The sequence below is a fragment of the Pogoniulus pusillus genome, chromosome 8, assembly GCF_015220805.1.
Source record: "Pogoniulus pusillus isolate bPogPus1 chromosome 8, bPogPus1.pri, whole genome shotgun sequence".
NCBI classification, from domain to species: Eukaryota; Metazoa; Chordata; class Aves; order Piciformes; family Lybiidae; genus Pogoniulus; species Pogoniulus pusillus.
The window spans coordinates 22219442-22242095 of record NC_087271.1 but is presented as its reverse complement, the minus strand read 5'-3'; the positions used below and the strand labels follow the sequence as shown (position 1 = coordinate 22242095).

The following is a 22654-nucleotide window of genomic DNA, read 5'->3' as shown; positions in this document are numbered from 1 at the left end:
GGCTGGACAGCAGCCAGGAGGAAAGGGACCTGGGGGTACTGATAGATAGTAAGCTGAAGATGAGCCAGCAGTGTGCCCAGGTGGCCAAGAGAGCCAATGGCATCCTGGCCTGCATCAGGAACAGTGTGGCCAGTAGGACAAGGGAGGTTATTCTTCCCCTGTACTCAGCACTGGTCAGGCCACACCTTGAGTACTGTGTCCAGTTCTGGGCCCCTCAATTCAAGAAAGATGTTGAGGTGCTGGAACATGTCCAGAGAAGGGCAACAAAGCTGATGAGGGGCCTGGAACACAAATCCTATGAGGAGAGGTTGAGGGAGCTGGGCCTGTTTAGCCTGGAGAAGAGGAGGCTCAGGGGTGATCTTATTACTGTCTACAACTACCTGAAGGGGCATTGTAGCCAGGTGGGGGTTGGCCTCTTCTCCCAGGCAACCAGCAATAGAACAAGGGGACACAGTCTCAAGTTGTGCCAGGGTAGGTATAGGCTGGATGTTAGGAAGAAGTTTTTCACAGAGAGAGTGATTTGCCATTGGAATGGGCTGCCCAGGGAGGTGGTGGAGGCGCCGTCCCTGGGGGTGTTCAGAAAAAGACTGGATGAGGCACTCAGTGCCATGGTCTAGTTGACTGGATAGGGCTGGGTGCTAGGTTGGACTGGATGATCTTGGAGGTCTCTTCCAACCTGGTTGATTCTATGATTCTATGATTCTATTTGACACTGAGGTCCTGCCTCTTCTGCAGTCCCGGCAACAAAGAGGAACATCATTTGCCTCCCTGTGAGTCATCAACACCCAGATCACACTAAATCTGACCTAGGCAGGCACACAGAAAGACTTGGGGGCTCAACAATATGCCACCTAAACTAAGAAGACAAACAAAATGCAAGAGGCACCACTGATAAGTCCATGAAGCTCACAGCAGACTAAGTGGATGATGCTTTCTGCACTGGGGCAGGAGCTCAACAGCCTCAGGCCAGAATAGACTGAGCAAGCTTGACATCTGAGGGCAAACTGTACCAATACTGGGAAAAGAAATCCACCATGCATTACTGGTGTCCTAATTTGAGACTAGATGGAATATTGTGGTGAGAAGAATTGGATTATAGGCTGTAAAAAGGAAACAATGGTGATGTCTACTTCACTCATAGGCTTGCTGAGATGTATGAAAAAAAGAACCTAAACATGGATAACACAGTATGGCTCTCTGTTGCAACTGGTGCCTGTACTTTTCTCCTTACCCTGTCTTCTGTGTAACTAATCCTTCTGCTTTCTAACCGCACTTGCCAATCCTCTAAACTCACCTTGCACATAAGACAAACTCTAGGATAAGGTAGAGGGGTGGAAAGGAGGTTGAAGGGTGGTTGGGAGCCCCTCTTGGAGACTCTGATTTCTAGGAAGGATGTTGTGTTTCTGTATCACTTTTAACTTGTGTATTTCTGTATATAGCTGTATATATTGTAAATATCTGCTTGTGTATTGTGCTAAGCTGTAAATATAAAGCTTCATTTCTTAATTTCCAGCTTGGCTGAGCCTAGTCTGGGTGATTTCATAAGAGTGGGGGGGGGGGGGGGGGGGGGGGGGAGGGCGGGTAACACCCAAACCATCACAACTGGGCAGGCAAAAATGCCATGAGCCCAGGAAATGTCTGAAAGGAAAAATCACTGGAAGCTGGGAAAACGCCTGGGGCAAAGCATCTTATGAGCATCTCCTGCCCTTACAAGAGGAGTGGCAATGTCCACTACTGCGCTGGTGAGGTCTGACGGCAAGGCTGCTCTCACAGGTCCGTTACCCTCTGCTTTAGTCACAACTGAATTGGAAAAGAAAATATAGGAAAATCATGGCAAGGAACAAACACTAATTTGGTAGGACTGAAAAAATCCTTGGTTTTCAATAAGAAATAATTCTACGTTTTGAGGGGATGTAACATACTTTTCCCCAGCTGATGTATTTTTAGAGTGCAGTTCTCTCTCAATCACATCCTTGCTCCCCTTGGGTTAATGGACAATGGATATTCTTGTCATTCAGGCAAAAATCCCACTAAAGGAAGACAAGAAGCAGCATGTGCTGTAAGTTTTGAAGGAGATGAGAAATTTCACACTATCCTGATATCTTCTGTGTAACTGCTTATTTTATGATGACTAATAGGCAATTACTATGGTAATACTGCAATACAGCATGTGTGAGGTTTGGGAATGAGAAATTATAGGTAACTACTTTGGACTCATTTCTATGGTAACAAAAAGTAATTGTCATTAAACACCAGTTACATTGAGGCTATATCTGGTAATTATAGATTTTTTTTTATGCCCAGTAACATAAATAAAACCAATAAATTTATTCAAAAGGTCCATGATTGTTTACTTATACATTGTTATCTAGAATACACAATGACAAACACTTAATCAGGAACAATAAAGTCCATTGTGGCTTCATCTTGTCATCTGAGATGGATACAGTTTTTCAATTCAAAGCACTGCATGAATTTCACATGCATTGAAAGGAAACTAAGAGTAAAGCCCTTCACCACCAGAATAACAGGTGGAAAATAATCATAGAATGGGTTAGGTTGGAAGAGACCTCAAAGATCATCCAGTTCCAACCCCTTGCCATAGGCAGGGACACTTCCCACTAGAACAGGTCACTCAAGGCCTCATCCAACCTGGCCTTGAACACCTATAGGGAGGTTGCGGATCACAGAACATGATTTTGTGATCCACAACTTCCCTGGGGAAGCTGTGCAGTGTCTCACCACCCTCAGTGGAAAAAACTTCTTCCTAACATCCAGTTTAAATCTCCCCTCTGCCAGTTTAAACCCATTACTCCTCGTCCTGTCATTACAAAACCTTGTTAATAGTCCCTCCCCAGCCCTCCTGTAGTCCCCCTTCAGATACTGGAGGGCCACTACAAGGTCTCCTTGATGTCTTCTCTTCTCCAGACTGCAGAGCCCCAACTCTCACAGCCTGTCCTCATAGAAGAGGTGCTCCAGCTCTCTGAGCATCTCCATGGCCTTGTCTGGATGCACTCCAACAGTTCCATGTCCTTCTTGTGTTGGCGCTCCAGAACTGTACACCAGGTGGTGTCTGACTAGAGTAAAGGAGGAGAATCCCCTCCCTTGCCCTGCTAGTCATTATGCAAATGACAATATGCACACAAATAGCCATGTCTTCCAACTGGACAAATGCTAGTAAGAACTGCATGGCGTATCCAGTCACTGTGAACATACACAGACATATGTATGCATGCAGATATATCTCCTACAGTGATACTATAAAAGATGAAAATCAGCTCTCCTGAAGTGTTTCAGCGTGTAGCTCTGATTTAAAGCTAAAATAATTCAGATAAAGTCTGCACATGCTTTTACTGCTGAAAGACCCCTCATAAATTACATGTGAACACAAATGTTGAACTTTTGACTGTTTCTAGTTTGAGGAATAAAAAGTCCATGAAAGCCTATTCAGGGTAAACCTGAAATACTTCATCTGGTCCAAAGCATACTTTCCTAATTGTATTTCTAATAGCATTTCAGACTCTATATATTGGATCTTCAAAAAAAAAAAATGCACCAAGGTTTAGGCAACTCATGCTATTAACAAACAAAACCAAGAGGAAAATTAGCCTTTATAACATATAATTTCAAGTGTTTCTCAATCCTTCCCAGCTATGTTTTATCATTTGAAACAGTTTTCCAAATTTAACTTGCTTTCACAAATCATTTTGGTCCTTTACAAGACTATGTTTTCTGGGGCAAAAATTACACCATTTTCCCAAAACATTTCATCCCAGCACAACCCCTCTGCTCTGCACTGGTGAGACCCCACCTGGAGTGCTGTGCCCAGTTCTGGAGACCCTATTACAAGAGGGATATGGATGTGCTAGAACATGTCCAGAGAAGGACCATGAGGATGATCAAAGGGCTGGAGCACCTCTGCTATGAGGAGAGACTGAGGGAGTTATGGCTGCTCAGTCTGGAGAGGAGAAGGCTCTGAAGTGACCTTATTGTGCCCTTCCAGTATCTTAAGGAGGCCTACAAGAAAGCTGGGGAGAGACTTTTTAGGCTGGAAGGTAGTGCTAGGACTAGAGGAAATGGAACAAAGCTAGAAATGGGTAGATTAAGACTATATGTTGGGAAGAAATTCTTCAGCATGAGGGTGGTGAGACCCTGGCATGGGTTGTACAAGGAGGTGGTGGAAGCCCCATCCCTGGAGGTGTTTAAGGCCAGGCTGGTTGGGGCTCTAGACAGCCTGATCTAGTGCGAGGTGTCCCTGCCCGTGGCAGGGAGGTTGGAACTGGATGATCCTGGTGGTCCCTTCCAACTTTGACTGATCCTATGATTTCATTGCAGCATGGATTCTGACACTGTTTGTGGTGAATGTGGCTTCTAGTCTGGTAGGACTGGGTCTCATTTCCCTCCAACAAATTGTTTTGTTGGAGAGAAAGGAACTCCTCACACAAGGAAGTAGTAAAGATCATTTTGACTTAGAAAATACTGTTCCTGACAGCAAAACAAAAACGAATGAGAACCAGTGCATGCTGCTTTCTCCCCATTCACACAAATTCTTGCATCCCCTGCAACCAAACTAGAAGGATGTAGGTGTGATGGCAGCTCAGACCATTTCAGCTAATTCATGGGTTTAATTTACTGAAGGCTGATACTATCACACTAACCAACCAAAGGCAACACAGAAATGGCAAGGAATGGGAAGCCTTACTGAGTCATGCAGCAAAGCCTTTAGAGAATGATCAGGATATTTCAACTGTCCTGTCATGGTATTTCTAAGATACCTCAATCAAGTGCTTCCCAGACTAAGAAACTCGTCTCTTTTTGTGCCAGTGTAGGATTTCATTGCCAAAAGGTGAGGCCAACAAAGTTGAACTAATCTAAGACATTTCGGTACAGTCATCTTGCCTGCAGGGACACATTTCAGCATTCAGCTGCAGAATGCCAGCTTAAGAACAAGCTCTTGATAAAGGAAAGTTCAGCCCAAGCCTGGGGATGCACGACTTTTAAATCAAGAACACTTTTTTGTTTTTTTTTTAACTTAGTCTAACCTCACCTCCCTGGGGATGATAATAGGTTCAGGAGATGATAATGCTGCACCTCAAGCAGAGAGAGAAAAGTCAAGAAATTTCTCTTCTTAGCACTAGTTTTCCTTTAATTCCTAAAACTGTTTCACACTCTAATCCCCCAGAAATGGTGAGATTAGTGTCACAGAGAAATTAAAGAAAATATTCATATCTTTTGCCTTGTTCTTTCATCCATCTAATGATCAAGTCATGCACCATCCCCAGCAAAGGGTCTTTCAAGTTATGGGCCGGCACAGAGGGCAAATGATGCTGAAGGCTCACTATTTTAGCTAAGTCAATCAATGGCATTTTCCTGAGCAGTTTAATTACATAATGTCTTCTATACACTGCAACTGCAAAGCCAGTTACACTTAGAAGTACAGTCAGTACAGTAATGCTACCCTTTAATTGCTTCAAGAAAGCAATGAAGCCTGTCTTCCTGTTTGGGAGAGACCCTGCTTCCATCATCACAATAAACAACAGGCACCTATCATTATCCTGTGTGTTAAAAAGAGCTGGGTGGCAGGGAAAGGACTATGGAGGGTTTATTTACTGAAGAAAGAGTGAAATGTAATAGTCATATTCACAGAAGGGTGTGATGCTAGCAAACAGGAGCTATCACTGCAAGCAGGAGCAATCCCAATTAGCCATTCAGTACTTCATCTTGCAGGTGAATTTGCACACTGAGAGCTCTCCTTCTCTGCAGCACCTAACCTTTCTAATGCTTGTACCCAGCCAGCTCTAATCTCTTGTAGCATAATTTGCCTGTGATTTTTCATTTCTCAGTTCTTTTCAGAAAGAAGGAGGTGAAAGAAAAACTTAAAATGTTCTGATTTCTAAACAGTCACTCAGAAATTTCACCAGAAATAAGGTGTGGTAGAGGTAATTTCACCAACTCTCTTGGTTTATGTACAAGAGTACAGAGGCACAAAGAATATTAAAGGTGTGGAACATCTTCTTTCAGAGGAAAGGCTGAGGGAGCTGGGTCTCTTTAGCTCAGAGAAGAGGGGTGACCTCATTCATGTGTGACCTCATTAAAGAGTGACCACATAAGTATGTGAAGGGTGAATGTCAGAAAGACAGAGCCAGGCTCTTCTCAGTGATGTCTGATGATAGAACAAAGAACAATGGGTGCAAGATGGAGCATAGGAGGTTCTGCCTAAACAAACTTTTTTCACTATGAGGGTGGCAGAACACTGGAACAGGCTGCACAGAGAAGTTGTGGAATCTGCATCTATTGAGACATTCTAAACCCACCTGGACATGTTTCAGTGTGACCTACTCTAGCTGATCCTGCACTAGAAGATGTTTCAAGGTCCCTTCCAAGCCCTAATGTTCTGATTCTGTAATCAGTAGCAGCTATGGAGAGATAGAACCAGGCCAATTCACTTTCTGTTAATAGATGCACGCTCAAGATTACAGCCAAATTGCAAGTTTTGCCCATTTACTTGTTAAGGATACATTTTAAAACTGATCTTCCAAACTTTCCGAATTAGAGGGAACACTTAACCATCCCCTTAAGTCACATAAGGCACCATACCTTGACTTTTCATTCCCAGCTCTATGGATCCACAAATCCTGATACAGTGGGCACTGACATTCATTTTCATTACCACTTCTTTTACAGCAACCTCAAAGTACATGCAACATACAAACAACCTCCACAGAATCACAGGATGTCAGGGGTTGGAAGGGAGCCAAAGACATCATCGAGTCCAATCCTGCTGCCAGAGCAGGACCATACAATCTAGCTCAGGTCACACAGGAAGGCATCCAGGCAGGCCTTGAAAGTCTCCAGAGAAGAAGAATCCACAACCTCTCTGAGGAGTCTGTTCCAGTGCTCTGTGACCCTTACTGTCAAGAAATTCACCCCTGTGTTGAGGTGGAACCTCCTATGCTGCAGCTTACATCCATTGTTCCTTGTCCTATCCCAGGGAGCAAGTGAGCAGAGCCTGTCCCCCCACTCCTGACCCCCAGCCCTCAGATATTTATAAACATTTATTAGATCCCCTCTCAGTCTTCTCCAGACTAAAAAGCCCCAGGTTCTTCAGCCTCTCCTCATAAGGCAGTGCTCCATCCCCTAATCATCCTTGTAGCCCTCCACTGGACTCTCTTCATCAGATCCCTGTCCCTCTTAAACTAGGGAGCCCAAAACTGAATGCAGTACTCAAGATAGGGTCTCACTAAGGCAGAGTACAGAGGAAGGAGAACCTCCCTCGATCTGCAGGACACACTCTTAATGCACCCCAGGATTCCATTGGCCTTCTTGGCCACAAGGGCACATTGCTGTTCCATGGATGTTATCCACCAGCACTCCCAGGTCCCACTCCACAGGGCTGCTCTCCAGCAGATCTCCTCCCAACCTCTACTGGTGCAGTTTGTTATTCCTCTCCGGGTGCAGGACTCTGTACTTGTCCTTTCTCATGGATGTGTTGGTACTACAAGTACCTGTCATTTATAGATGTGATCTTAATGTCACTTGCTATTCTTATGAAGATTTCACCACAATAAAGTCCCTTAGTGTCACAAATCATTTGCTCTGTTCTCAAGAATGGGGAACACTTTACAAATAATGGACAAATCTTGGCATTATCATTGCAGTTTTGGCTTAAATTCCTAAACCTCCGTTCACAAGCATTTAGAATAAAAGAAACAATTATTTTGGGTAAGAGTAGATGACTCACTTGCCATGAAAGTCCTGCATTCCATAAATGACAATGAAGAAAACCTTATCAGACAATTATTATTGTATCATCCCTGGTAAAAAAAAGTGGTTAGTTCCTGTTTAGATCACAGGAGAACCCTAGTATATTTCAACCCTTCCATGAGAACTGCTGATTGGAATTTTTATGGTGCCCACTGCAGAGGACAGTGAAATGCATCAGGCAGAATACTTGGCCAGTTGTACAAAGCTGTGCACCAGTGGGGTAAAAAAAACCCCAACCTCTCTCACACTGGCAGGAGATCAATTTACAAACTCAAGCATGAGGCTTAATTACCCATTTCATTATCTTAGCTTGCTTAGCTCCAAATGTGAACCTTCAGTGAACCAAAGAAACAGTTACTAGCTGCAGCTTTGAAAAAGGAGGAGATAACAGGGAAGATGTTCACATGTCTAAAAGTGCTTTTGCTGCATATGGCACCACAGAGCTTGTTTGCAAAAGCAGGGGGATTTTCCCCAGGCAATAGATCTATGTTATACCATGCTACGTGGAAGACTTCTGAAAGTCCCCTTTATGTGCTAATCTGAGCAAAGACCAAAAGAGATAAAACAGACTTATCTAGCCAATCACAGAGAAGCCTCAGAGTTACATTTTCAAATGCTAGTAATTGATCCCTAGAGATTTTTCTACTTTTTTTCTGCTTTTTTTTAAATTCTTCCAGTAAATTCAGGAATAGAAATTGGGATGTGCTTGTGGATTTAGTATGAGCAGAAAATAAAGTATTTGCTGTAAATTACTCACTCAGCACTAGTTAACTACAATGCTGGCACATTACTGGACTTTTTAATATTATTCTCAAGATAATAGGTAGCACTTTGCCTATTACCCTCATTTTTAAGTTATTAGTTACATTAGGCCATTTGCAAATAAAGTAAAAAATTGCAAGAAAATCAAATGCTTTTCTCACTACCTCATTAAAAATCTCTTTAGTTCAGGAGGGTTGAAAATTCTGCATGTCATGAAAAGCTAAAACAATAGTATACCACCCAGCTCAGCAATTCCAGGAGAATTCACATGCCCTTTTCATAATACTTGGGTTCCCAAAAGGCTTTTCCACTTGTGAGCTATATGCACACCTGTGAAGTGCATGCTTCTCAAAAAGTGTGAGTAATAGTGCAGGAGAAAAACCTACAGGGCAAGTAGGAATTTCTGGAGCAAAACAAAAGCTAATTAATTGCAACTAGAGTTGCCTAAGTGAAGGGCACTTAAAACAACAAACAAAAGAAAAACAACATCAACAATGTAGTATCAGATTCTAAAGCCATTTTTAGGACTTCATCTTTGTAAGGTGATAAATCCATTATGATAAATGCCTAGAGTTGTCAGATGCTAGCACTGCAATATCACTTTCTGGTTTCCCATTTGCAAGTGTACCTGGAAGGAGAATGTGTGCCCTCAGAGGTTTCACTCACAAAACATAGACTCTTAGAATTGTTAAGGTTGGAAAGTACCTTTCAGATCGTCAAGTCCAACCATAGCCCAACTCCCATGACCACTAAACTGTATTCTGAAGCACCACATTGGCATGCTTCTTGAACACTTCCAGGGATGGAAATGTCCTTGTGGTCAAGAGGGCAAATGGAATTCTGAGGTGCATTAAGAATAATGTGTCCAACAGATCAAGAAAGGTTCTCCTCCATTTCTATTCTTCCCTGGTGAGACCCCTTCTTGAATACTGTGTTCAGTTTTGGGCTCCCCAGTTTAAGAGGAACAGGGATCTGATGGAGAGAGTCCAGCAGAGGGCTATGAGAATGACTGGGGGACTGGAGCACTGCCTGATGAGGAGAGGCTGAAGGACTTGGGGCTTTTTAGTCTGGAGAATACAAGATGGAGAGGAAATCTATAAATGTTTATAAATATCTGAGGGCTTGTGCTAGTTTGAAGCTAGCTAGAATGTTTTGGTGAGAAGAATTAGATTACAGGCTGTGAAAATGAAACATTAGTGATGTCTACTTCACTCATAGGCATGCTGAGATGTATAAGAACGAGAACATAAATATAGATAACAGAGCTGCTCTCCGGGCTTTAAGTGCTGCACGACTCTCTCTAACCTAACCTCAAGTCTGTGTGACAAATTCACCTGTTTCCTAACCCCCTTGGCCAACACTTCAAGCTACCTTGAGCATATGGCAAAATCTTGGGTAAGGTAGAGGGGTGGGAAGAAGGTGGAAGGGTGGTTGAGAGCCCCTCCTGGGGACTCAGGTTTCTGGGAGGGCTGTTGTGTTTCTGTATTACTTTTTACCTTGTCTATTTCTGTATATAACTGTATATACTATAAATATCTGCTTGTGCATTGTGTTAGCTGTAAATATAAGCTTCATTCAATTTCCAGAGCTGCTGAGTCTAGTCTGGGTGATTTTCCAAAGTGTGGGGGGCAGGGAACATCCAAACCATCACGTCTTTATTTTGGTGTCAGAAGTGGGATACGAACCCATGCCTCCATTTGGAGGGTGACTGATAGCATCCATGGATAAGTCAGTTGACCTAGCACATAATGCTTGCCAGAATGAAACTGAGGTAAAGTGATGTTGTGGTAGGCCTGATAGGCCCAAAATAGGCTGATACATTTCCTGCCTCTCCTAGGCATGTGTTACTGCTCCACCAAAGAGGCAAGCGCAGGAAATGGACACAAAACCTGGAGCCAGAGAGTCTGGCCTGCCCAGGGTCCTGTGGTGTAAGGTACACACACTTAGCTTGTGCCTGCCAGTTCAAGGCCCATGCTTTTCCCAAATTAGGAAAACATGAGCCTGTGGCTTTGCCTAATATGGTCTGGTTTGGCTCACTGCCATCCTGATTGGCTATTCTTGTGTCCAAAGGGCAACTAATCTCAGCCCACATTGATAAAAGGAGATAGGCAGGTGAACAATGTGCATTTGCTTCCCTGCCTTGCTCCCCTGCTCTTTGCCCTGCTCTCTCTGCTGTGCCCAGCCCTGCTGCTATTGCACACTGCCTTATTGCTTGCCTGCTAAACTCCACTGCCACGAGTTACCAGGAGCAGACCCTGGATGTCTGCATGCGATCAGCCTGTGTGGCCAGTGTGACATCGTGCTGAGACTGCACCACATCTGCCTCTGTACCTGAAGGTCCTGTCTAGAATTCCTGGACATATACACAGATCATCCAGAAGAAGCCAGGAGACAAGGTCAGACATTGTCTGCGTCCTTTCCCCAGGAGCCAGGAAGATTCAAGCCTCAAAATCCAACAAGACAGAGTCCCCTGAAAGCATTTGGGCTCTGTCTGGACTGTGGCTATCCCCTGTGAGTGGGTAAGAATAATCTGTGAGTAAATGCTTAAATGCCTCTTTGTAATTCCCTACTGCCTTCTGCCACAGAGCAGAAAGAGCTCCTTGAGCCCATCTACTGGGCAAGCAGCATATTGACCACAAGCGGCATTGACTGTGGGAATAGTCTCTTCCAGTTCAATTAATGGTTATATATTTTGCTGGTTATTCCTAGATCTAGATATTATCCATAGAATGTTTCCATGACAGTGCAAGAACCGAAATATTATTAAAATTACTGGTCAGGGGTGCTGAGAGTTCTGAGTATCAAAATTAATAAACAATATTAATTTTGGAAAATATCATCTCACATCAATTGATTTCCCCTCCCCAACAAGTGATGTAGCCAATCTGCCATCCTTTACCATACTTGTACTTTGACCATCGCTCACCATACCATAAAGGCTTTATTCGTTTATCCTGCTTAATAGCAGCCACCAAATAGGCTTTTCCTTTCCTCTGCCAACACTTCTTTTCCAGTCTTTTAGCCAACCCCATAGAGCATTGGCTACCATTCATGACTGTGACAGGGCTGGAGGCCAGGAGTGGGGGGTCAGGCTCTGCTCACTTGCTCCTTGGGATAGGACAAGGAGCAATGGATGTAAGCTGCAGCACAGGAGGTTCCACCTCAACACAAGGGGGAACTTATTTATTGTAAGGGTCCCATAGCACTGGAACAGACTGCCCGGAGAGGTTGTAGAGTCTGCTTCTCTGGAGACTTTCAAGTCTGTCTGGATGCATTCCTACACGACCTGAGCTAGACTGCATGGTCCTGCTCTGACAAAGGGGTTGGACTCGATCTCTTTGAGTTGCTTCCAACCCCTAACACCCTGTGATCTGTCATGGCAACTCCACCACCTCCCTGGGCAGCCTGTTCCAATGTCTCACCACCATATTTTTCCTAATATCCAATCTAAGCCTCCTTTAAATCAACTTAACTGTATTTCCCCTTGTCCTATTCCTTGTTACTTGTGAGAAGAGCCCAACACCAGACTCACTCCAATCTCCTTTCAGATAGTTGTAAAGAACAATAAGATCTCCCTTTAGATGTATATGAGCATGGTTGGTCCCAGCCATGCAATTCTCTACTATTTCAGATTAGTAAGGAATAAAGCACATGAAAACTGAGGAGCACATATCAACAGAAAGAACAGCCAGTAGCACCATTTTCTACAACTTCTAGCTTCTTCTACAGTGGTCTTCTCACTCACACAGTAACACAGTCTTATCCTGCTTAACACTGCAATACCTGATTAGATCAAAGCTCAAGTAGCCTGGCTACAGTGTGTTGTGTTATTTAGTCTTGCACCATAAGCAAAACCTCATACAGTACATTATACTTCCCAGGGGCTTCTCCAGGCAACTATGTAGTACATGTAATTGCCCCCACAAACAAATCAGCAACTAATCAACTGCTTTTCATTATCAACTCCAGAAGCACATCTATTTTGTAAATAAATGCATTAAGGGCAAACAATTTTAGGGAAAACAAAAGATTATCTGAATACATTCTCAACAGAGGAGGTGGTAAAGCAGTAATTCAAACGCTAAAATGAACCAAAATTAGCATAGGGTGGAACAATTATTCCATTCCATGTATCCCGATCTATTACAGCACAATGAGAGACTGAAATCCGTGACTTTAATGGATGGTCTGGGTAGTTGAAGGGAACTGTGATTGACTGACACATTTACATAAAGGCTGATGAGCAGCATAATGAGTGCAATTATAAAACACAACTAGGATCTATCTCTGAGCTGACTAACTCCCACACTTAATGAAGGCTTGCGGAACAGATATCCTGCCCTCTTGGAGAGCTGCTGCCTACCTCATGAAGCAAGACAATTTGCCATTGAGCCCCCTTCCTTGATGGGAACTTCAGGAAGCATATGGCCCCATGATAACCTCCAGTTTAGGGGAAATTAGTTGAAATAAGATATATAAGATTCAGTGACTAAGCGCCGCAGGGTATATAAGATAGATAAGAATAACATGCAGATTCAAACCTTACCTGTAGTTTCCCAAGTACACTCCATCAGGATTGAGCATGGGTGCAATCTTGAAGACCAGGTGATCTCTGAGTACTTTTGCGATGGGATGCTGGCTCACAAGGAAATCAATGATACCTGAAGGAAATGGAAAGAGAGTTGGAAGATGAGGTTTATGTCACCAATGATTTCCAGGTGTCTAGATGAAATTCCGTAGAATCATAGAATGGTTTAGGTTGGAAGGGACCTCAAAGATCATCCAGTTCCAAATCCCCACCATAGGCAGGAACACCTCCTGCTAGAACAGGTTGCTCAAGGCCTCATCCAGCCTGGCCTTGAACACCTTCAGGGAGGGAGCATCCACAGCCTCCCTGGGCAACCTGTGCCAGTGTCTCATCACCCTCACTGTAAAAAACCCTTTCCTAACATCTAGTTTAAATCTCCCCTCTGACAGTTTAAACCCAGTACTCCTTGTCCTGTCATTACAAGACCTTGTAAATAGTCCCTCCCCAGCCTTCCTGTAGGCCTTCTTCAGGTACTGGAGGGCCACTACCAGGTCTCTTTGAACGCTTCTCCAGGCTGAAGAGCCCCAACTCTTGTAGCCTGTCCTCACAGCAGAACTCCTCCAGCCCTCTGATCATCTTTGTGGCCTCCTCTGGACTTGCTCCAACATTTCATATAAAAGATTAGAATGGTCATGCTTTTTGGCTCCTGGCACTGCCTCTGCTTCCAACAGAGCAGACCACTTACAGCCACATCACATCTGCCACCTTCTAAAATCTCCAAAAAGAAGATCTTTGAGGATAAACAACTCTGTCCATCCTCATTATGCAAGTACAGTATGGCTACATTAATAGACAGAGTCAAGTTTCAGAGAGAATAAAGTTATTGTTCATCAGCTGGGCTACCATAACGAAATATTTCTCCTCCTAAGTGGAGCAATGAAGCAAAACCTACTAGTTTAAATCTGCCACTTTATATGCCCTGCATGCATATATGGACACATACTGCGGCTTGGCTCAAGAGTGGTAATTTGTGGAGCTGAGGCACCTCTAGTTTGTTTGAATGTATGCCTAGACCTGCCCTTGACACATGAAAGCAGAGTTCAGATCATGTCTGTGTTAGAGTGATATAAAATGCCTCACCAAAACTAGGAGAGTTACATAAACTCTGCACCAGGCACAGGGAAGCTGTGAGACTGATAGGCTGGAATTTATCAGATCCTTTTTTCACTTAACATCCATAAAAATCAGGAGTAAGTTCACCTCATCATCGAAGCTCCTTTAATCTGGAACCAATGAAAATGACAAGGAAACTAGATCCTAACTGTCCTTCCTTCAGGCACAGTCACAGCACTGGGCCCCACAGGAGCTCCTGCCTCTGGGCTTTGTGCTCAGGGAGCTGCTAAGCATCTCCTTGCTCCAAGGCTAGTGATGGGGCAGGAGGCAGGCAGTCTGGCAGTTGCATTCATTGCTTATTTCTCCACTGACTTGGTACTGACAGAAATAGCTTCTAGGGAATGAATGTCAAGAGAAATTGAGTTTCTGTGTAATCTTGGGACACCCACAGATAGGTCATGACAATTTGTTATTTGTTGTAAGGTCCATCCTGTGAAGCAGGAACCATTTACTGAATTTCCTTAGAATAAACCATTCACTATGCTCTAGTAACAGGATAAAATTAAGCAGAGAAAAATTAAGGCTGATCAACAGTAAAATTTCACTAATGGCAAGCTCTATTAGACTCTGGAATTGTGTCTCCAGGGAAAGAGTGGAATGCTGTCATCAGAAACGCTTAATTCTGGACAGGGCAAAGCCCTAGGGCACAGATATAACAAGCAGCAATTCATTGTGGAAGAGACTGCACGGGCTAACTAGCTGCCTTCAAAAAGCTGACTTTCAACCTGGCTTTTTATGATTCAGTGCAACTCTTTAAAAACAAACTAAAACCTGGATACGTGCCAGGTGAAAAACAGTTGTTTATAGCTTGGCTGACATAAACATGGGAGCAAAATTTTACATTCTGTACAACAACTTCATTTATCCTCTTTCCTAAGGCCTATTTTGTATCTCAAATTGTAACAGTTCTGAACTTCTACTGCTGTTGAAATGAATTCAAATTTGCTAAGGCACATGGGAAAAAAAATGAGGCTTCTGAAATGTTGAAGATGATTAAGGTATAATTGACTCTCAACATCAGCAATTTTTTCACCTATTAGTGACTAATCCTGAAGAAGAGAAAGTCTCTTTCTGTAACCAGGTCTTCCACTTGAGAAGAGACTAAACCTGAAATTTTGAGGCAAATTAGCATAAACATAATTATATTGCTCAGGAAATGTTTCTGCAATTACCTTCTCCCAAAGAAGGAAACAAAACATTGATCTGCTTTTTGGCTGGTGTTGTGTCTTGGTTTCTTTTCATTATACAACAGCAAAAACACGAGGAAACGACAGGGACACAGCTGGATCCTGAATAGCCAAATTTCCTAACTATATGCAAACATGAAAGACTTAGCTATGTTAAACTGCAACTCCAACTGTTTTCTGGCAGTGTCTAAAACGTAATCCACAGTAAGCAGACCTGGAGGGCTCAAAACTACCTGAAAGAGTACAATCTCACACTTAAGTCGGTGGCTTTGTCAAAAAATCATATCAGTTCACGTTTTCTAAAGCACCTTCAGAAATCAGTATGTCCAGAACATACTTTATCTGAGGTCAGGCATGATCTTTCAAACAGCCTCAATAAAAGCAGCACAATCACCACTTCACCAAAGACTTTCATGGAAGAGTTTTGCCATGTGATATGACAGTGCACTACTTAGGAAAGCTCTTCATACATTGAAGAGGAGCAGAAATACTTCAGGGATAACATGACTGCTTTTCATTCAGGAGGCAAGACAAGAATCCAAACTCTGGCTGTAACTGTGCCAGGGAAGAGCCTTGTCCAGGTTCTGCTCATTTCACTGTTGTTACTGATGCAACTTCACTCACAGAGCTTGGCAAAAGTGTAGTTGGCAATTAGAAGCTACAGTTTTCAGCCTCGTGTACAGAATTGTCATTCCCTAACCAAGAGCATGCTATGATGTGGAACACTGTGCATAAACATGTAATGTGTCAGCCTCTGCTCTGCAAGATTCTGGCCAACAAGAAAGCTGGGGAGGGACTTTTTAAGATGTCAGGCAGTGATAGGACTAGGGGGAACGGAACAAAGCTAGAAATGGGTAGATTCAGATTGCATGTTAGGAAGAAGTTGTTCAGTATGAGAGTAGTGAGACCCTGGAAGGAGTTGCTCAGGGAGGTGGTGGAAGCCCCATGCCTGGAGGTGTTTCAGGCCAGGCTGGCTGAGGCTCTAGACAGCCTGATCTAGTGTGAGGTGTCTCTGGCCGTGGCAGGGGAGTTGGAACTGGATGATCCTTGTGGTCTCTTCTAACCCTCACTGATTCTATGATTCACTGGTGTACCAGGCACACCAGACTAAACAAAGAGATGGACCAACCTTGGACACCCAGCAGCTTGGTGGCAAACAAGATCCAGCATTTCTCAATGTACTACGGTCTGTTAAGAACTGCAGTCAAGTTTACCCAATTCAGAGAGATTTGTTCTATTTATTCATTTAAGAGACAATTAAATCTGAAGCCTTACTCCATGATAAAAATACAAAGCAGAGAGTTAAAAATAACTGACTCACAGAAGTCTAACCTGGGAGTAAAGACACCTCTAAGGAACACAAAAGAAACATCAGACTAAAATATGCCTCTACATAAACAAACTCACCATAAAATTATTGTTAGCATCCAAATAACCAATAAAATTAGCAGCTTTCTCTTTCAGAGGAACCAATAGTCTCTGGATCAATAACATTTGAAGTAAAAAGACAGATATCAGACTATTGAAAAATACCATTGCAAAGAACCTGATCCTTTTGTTAATAGATCAATATAAACTTAATTGTACAGCTTCTATAATCAGCAAGAGACATATCACTGTATCTCATTAGGCCAGGGTTAAGAATTTGGCAGCAACCAAAACCCATTTAATATCATTTACTTCAAGGCAGACATGGCAATATAACAGATGCCCTAATTTATTTGTTGATCTTTGTATTAAAATAACAGTTTGCTGGTAAACAGGAAGGGTAATGATGCCAGTCACCCTTGTTAGTGGCTAATAATTGCTTAATTTGTCCACTAATTGACCTGTGCTACTGTTGAAGCACTGGATCGTGTTGCGGGGCATGAAGTAAACAAGGCCACTGTAATGTTACTTTAGAGAATGACTTCTGGAAATAGAACTATTTATTGCTATAAATTTTCTCTTCACAGATGAGCAGATTAATTGGTCTGCCAATTAGTCTGCTATTAAAGAGAAAAAAAGGGCTGCCCACAGATTGGTTGGATCTTCGAACCGCAGTCCCAGTTTGGGTCAAATGAAATAATCCAATCTCAATCAGTCACATCAGCTATGAAAAATAAGACAGGCATTATTTAAAAACAAATTTATGTGACTGGAGATGAAGAAAAATAGCTCAATAACTAAGTACTAGCTTTTCAAGTGACTATAAAAACCATTGGGGAACATAATGGAATGGGCCTACTCAGGCACACTGCAGCGTGGAAAAGTTCTCCAATTAAAAGAAGCAAAACAATGTAGATTATTTTCATATTAACCATTCTGGAAAAGTAATTAATATAATTATTTTTGAAATTATAACAGACAATTATAGAAGCTGCCTGGAATCAGAACAGCTCAGAAATCAGCATTCAACCGTGACTTAAGCGATAGCTTATCCACAGTCCACTAAGGGTCATCCAAAGTTTGTGCATTAACTTCAAGGAGCTTTTCATAATTGAAGGAAAGAAAGAATAGAAAATAAATAGAAGTGAAATCAACAGTCACAACTGTGAGTTATTAGATGCACATTCATGATAGCTCAAAAGAAGCTACCACGCTAAAAATCTGTCTTGGTCAGCACAGCCTAACTGAAAATGTACTGAATCAGGACTGAATCTCCTCTACTCCAGTTTACTTCTCTATAATTATTCTTTCTAAAAGCTAAACATGCCTTCTCAAATTTCTCTTGCCTTTTCAGCTCAGCATCTCTTACCTACTTTAATACTCTCTGTTTGCCCTAAGCCAGGGCAAATTACCTACTTGTTCTTCACAGGCAAGCTGATTCTTCCCTCTCACACAACATATGAAAGCAACATTTTCAGCTCCTATGATTTCCACTGTTCTGTTTAGATGTTTCCTCTATTAACCATCCTAAACTCTATTTAAGCTTCCTGTTGTCTCTAACATGACCTCTCCCCGTTTGCTCTTTCTAAAGAAGGGCAGCCTTATCCCCTGTTTCTCCATTACCCCATCCTTTCACCCTTGGTCTGGCAATAAGTTTAATTGTATAACCATATAATACATTTGTCCTGCTCCTATTACTGAAAATCTAATCACCACAGATCCTAATGCAATATGGCAACTGTTAATGCACTCACATCCTGGACTGTGTCTAGAATATGCCAAAAAAAGAAGTGATTTATATTTTCAGATCTGTTTCCTAACACTGAATAGCTGCTGGTATCCTGTAGCCTGCTCAACCTTAGCCTGCAGGTTAAGGAGAACACAACAGTTACTCTCTAACAGCAACAAAATATATTAATAGGAAAGCAAATACAAACACGAGGGAGTCCTGACTGCTTATACCTACAGGAGGGCTGGGGAGGGACTATTTGCAAGGTCTTGTAATGACAGGATGATGAGTAGTGGGTTTAAATTGGCAGAAGGGAGATTTAAACTGGATGTTAGGAAGAAGTTCTTTTCAGCGAGGGTAGTAAAACACCGATGCAGGCTGCTCGGGGAGTTTGTGGCTGCTCCCTCCCTGGAAGTGTTCAATGCCAGGTTGGATGAGGCCTTGAGTGACCTGTTCTAGTGGGAGGTGTCCCTGCCTATGGCAGGGGGTTGGAACTTTGAGGTCTCTTCCTTATTTCTATGATTCTATATGCTTATATAAAACTATTGACGTGTTCCACTAAAGGACACAGGAACCAATATAAAATACACTGTAACTGCACTTTTGTGGAAAGTAGGAAAGCAAAAATACAGAGTTGGGCTTCTTAGTGAGATTTTTTTTTTTAAATGTTGCTAAAAAAAAGAATCACAAAAACCCCAAACCATACCAAACAAAACACAAAGACAGATCAATGAATCAACCAGTTTGGAAGAGACCTCCAAAATCATCGAGTCCAACCTACCACCCAGCCCTGTCCAATCAACTAGACCATGGCACTAAGTGCCTCATCCAGTCATTCCTTGAACATCTCCAAGGAGACCGACTCCACCACCTCCCTGGGCAGCCCATTCCAATGAGAAATCACTCTCTCTGTCAAAAACTTATTTTCTGGACAGGTTTGTTCTTACCATAGAATCATAGAATCAACCAGGTTCGAAGAGACCTCCAAGATCATCGAGTCCAACCTAGCACCCAGCCCTAGCCAGCCAACTAGACCATGGCACTAAGTGTCTCATGCAGTCTTTTCTTGAACACCTCCAGGGACAGTGACTCCACCACCTCCCTGCGCAGCCCATTCCAATGGCAAATCACTCTCTCTGGGAAGAACTTCCTCATAACATTCAGCCTATACCTCCCCTGGCACAGCTTGAGATAACAGAGCCAAGCAACTACAGTATTCTATTTCCAAAGAACAAGCACAACACAAGTAGTGTCTGTGAATGAGCTCTCCTTTGGCAAGGGGGTCCTTGTCTGTTCAGCCTTTGCCCTTTCTTGTGAGACTGCTGGGAAAGAAAACCAAAACAAAACAACAAACACAAAATGACAAAAAAAAAAAACAACAACAAAACATGAAAAAGACAGATGGGCAATCTTTTCCATCCCAGCATGGTGGGGAAGGTGTCACACTCACAATGAACCCTACTCAGCACAGGTCACGGCAACGCTGTGCCAACGCGGTCTCTACGGAATGCACATCTGTGCTATCAGTGCAGCCCAACAGACTGAAACGATGCAATGATATCTTAGCCTGAAGTATTTCCAATATTCAACACAGCAGCAAAGAAAAAAAAAAAAGTCATGTGAATAGTGATAAGTGAGCAGAGCTGACTCACAGCAGGGTTAGTGACATGATCTAACATCATGCTGTCACTGAAATTATCCCTACAAAAGATCATCACGTAGAGCGATCCGTAAGCACAAGATCATTGCAGGTGCTGACTCTACCCCTTCTTACAGTGCTGCTCCTGCTCTTAACATGAGAAAGCAGACTGCTTGTGTAGGGGTTTTATTGTTTGGTTTTGGATTTCCAATTTTTGGAGGTTTATTTTGATTTGGGCTTTGTTGGTTTGTTGTTGTTTGGGGTTTTTGTGTGTGTGTGTCTGTGCACGTGTTTGGGGCTTTTTGTTTGTTTTAGTCTTCTGGAATACTTTATTCATTAGTTACCTTTTCTTCCAAAGGTGCCTTTTAAAGTTCCTGGTGAAACCAAAGTTTATTGCATTGAAAATATAAAAATACTGATGACAAAAGAGCACTGGAAAACTAAACCAGACATCTGGTTACAGCGCTAAAGGAAAATTTGTTGCCTGAGGTCTATCAGTTACAGGTTTCCAGTTGCCAAGCCTGATGTATATCTGCATCCATATGCTCCTCTCTGAGTAGTTACTGCAACTGAGGGTGGGAAGATACAGAATATTGGCTGGTTTTCATTAACTCTCTCTCTGGCCACCCTCAGCACACACGAAAGTGCAAGGGAATTGATTGCACTGAGAGGGGATGCAGCATCATGCTCAAAACCTTAGTGGGCATTTATCAAATCCTACTTTTCTGGTCAGCCTCTGCTCTTTTTGTTGTGTCTATGCTGGTGCTCAAATTTCACAGTATCACAGTATCACCAAGGTTGGAAGAGACCTCATAGATCATCAAGTCCAACCCTTTACCACACAGCTCAAGGCTAGACCATGGCACCAAGTGCCACGTCCAATCCTGCCTTGAACAGCTCCAGGGACGACGACTCCACCACCTCCCCAGGCAGCCCATTCCAGTGTCCAATGACTCTCTCAGTGAAGAACTTTCTCCTCACCTCGAGCCTAAATCTCCTCTGGCACAGCCTGAGGCTGTGTCCTCTCATTCTGGTGATGGCCACCTGAGAGAAGAGAGCAACCTCCCCCTGGCCACCCTTCAGGTAGTTGTAGACAGCAATAAGGTCACTCCTGAGCCTCCTCTTCTCCAGGCTAAACAATCCCAGCTCCCTCAGCCTCTCCTCGTAGGGCTGTGCTCAAGGCCTCTCACCAGCCTCGTCGCCCTTCTCTGGACACGCTCAAGCATCTCAATGTCCCTCCTAAACTGGGGGGCCCAGAACTGAACACAATACTCAAGGTGTGGTCTAACCAGTGCAGAGTACAGGGGCAGAATGACCTCCCTGCTCCTGCTGACCACACCATTCCTGATGCATTTCATCTAACCTTCCTCCATGATAGGCTCAGAAGGGGCCTGCAACAGCCTGCAGGTGCCACATTATGAGAAACAACCAAGCTTTTAGAAAAGAGTGGTTAACACTTTTTTCCTCAGTGCTTCCCATGGGCAGGATGCTCTCAAGAAAGACAACAGTAAAACACCACAATTGTCTATGGCAAAACACATATGATCTATTCAAGGCAGATGAGACGTTATAAAGGATACATTCCTGCATCACAAATTCATCTGAAATAGGAGTACATAAAGAGAAGAGTTGAGACTCATTCTCCTAGCACATTAAGCTTTTTGACTGAGAAGCAATCTGCTCCCAACCTGACAAGATAGTATTTCAGTGCTAAGATTTTGTTGTTTGAGTATGGCTAGTAAAAAGCACCCTTTTATTTTTCATCTGCAGACATCACTGCTATTATCACTGCTATTATAAAAAAAATACAAAACCCTCAAACAAAACAACAAACAAACAAACAAAAAACCCAAAAAAACCCCAAACCAAAACCAAAACTCCTTCTCTGGAGAATTTCAAGGCTCATCTGGATGCATTCCTCTGTGACCTGAGCTAGATTGTACTGTCCTGCTGCGGCAGAGGGTTTGGATTAGATCTCTTTGGGTCCCTTCCAACCCCTGACATCCTGCAATCCTGTGAACCACGAAACAAGTTCCACAACCCACACATTGGGGACTGTGTGTGTGGCCTCACTTAAAAGAAGTTTTAGTCAACCTGAGGCAGAGAAGTTGCACATCAAACTTTCTGCCATGAGGAACAGAACGATTAGGAGCACATCCAGCTATAATATGGTGAGTTTGTTCTTTTAGTTACTGTTTACTCTCCCATATATTCTCTGGTGTAATTCTACCTCTTTTCAGCACACAGGACTAAAAGCAAAGGAAGTCTCAAATAATGGGATAAAATGAATGTGCAGGAAATGAATAGGTGAATTAGATTACTGCAGATGAAACACTGAGGTCTCAAATGCAAAATGCAGGGAGTTTATTTAATTTGTTACTTTTTTTTTTTTTTTTTTTTAGAAATGAAAATATGCTCATTGACTTGAATTAGTAATTTCCCTGGGTTAAGATATGTTAGGCCATTACAGTTAGGTCTGGTTTCCAGAGCAGAGAAATAAATGG

The 22654-nt window shown here is 42.9% G+C and overlaps 1 protein-coding gene across 11 annotated transcripts in view; it reads right to left on the bottom strand.

Annotated features, from left to right (window-relative positions):
* The window catches only part of BEND5 (BEN domain containing 5), a 1203882-nt gene that overhangs the window by 269751 nt on the left and 911477 nt on the right, over positions 1-22654 (bottom strand). For all 11 annotated transcript variants that reach the window (XR_010303081.1, XM_064147552.1, XM_064147553.1 and 8 more), the window contains exon 8: positions 13073-13187. Coding sequence is in view for 10 of the 11 variants with exons in the window: in XM_064147552.1 (XP_064003622.1) it covers positions 13073-13187 (115 nt within the window). In the remaining variant the exon portion in view is untranslated. The remainder of the gene's footprint in view (positions 1-13072; positions 13188-22654) is intronic.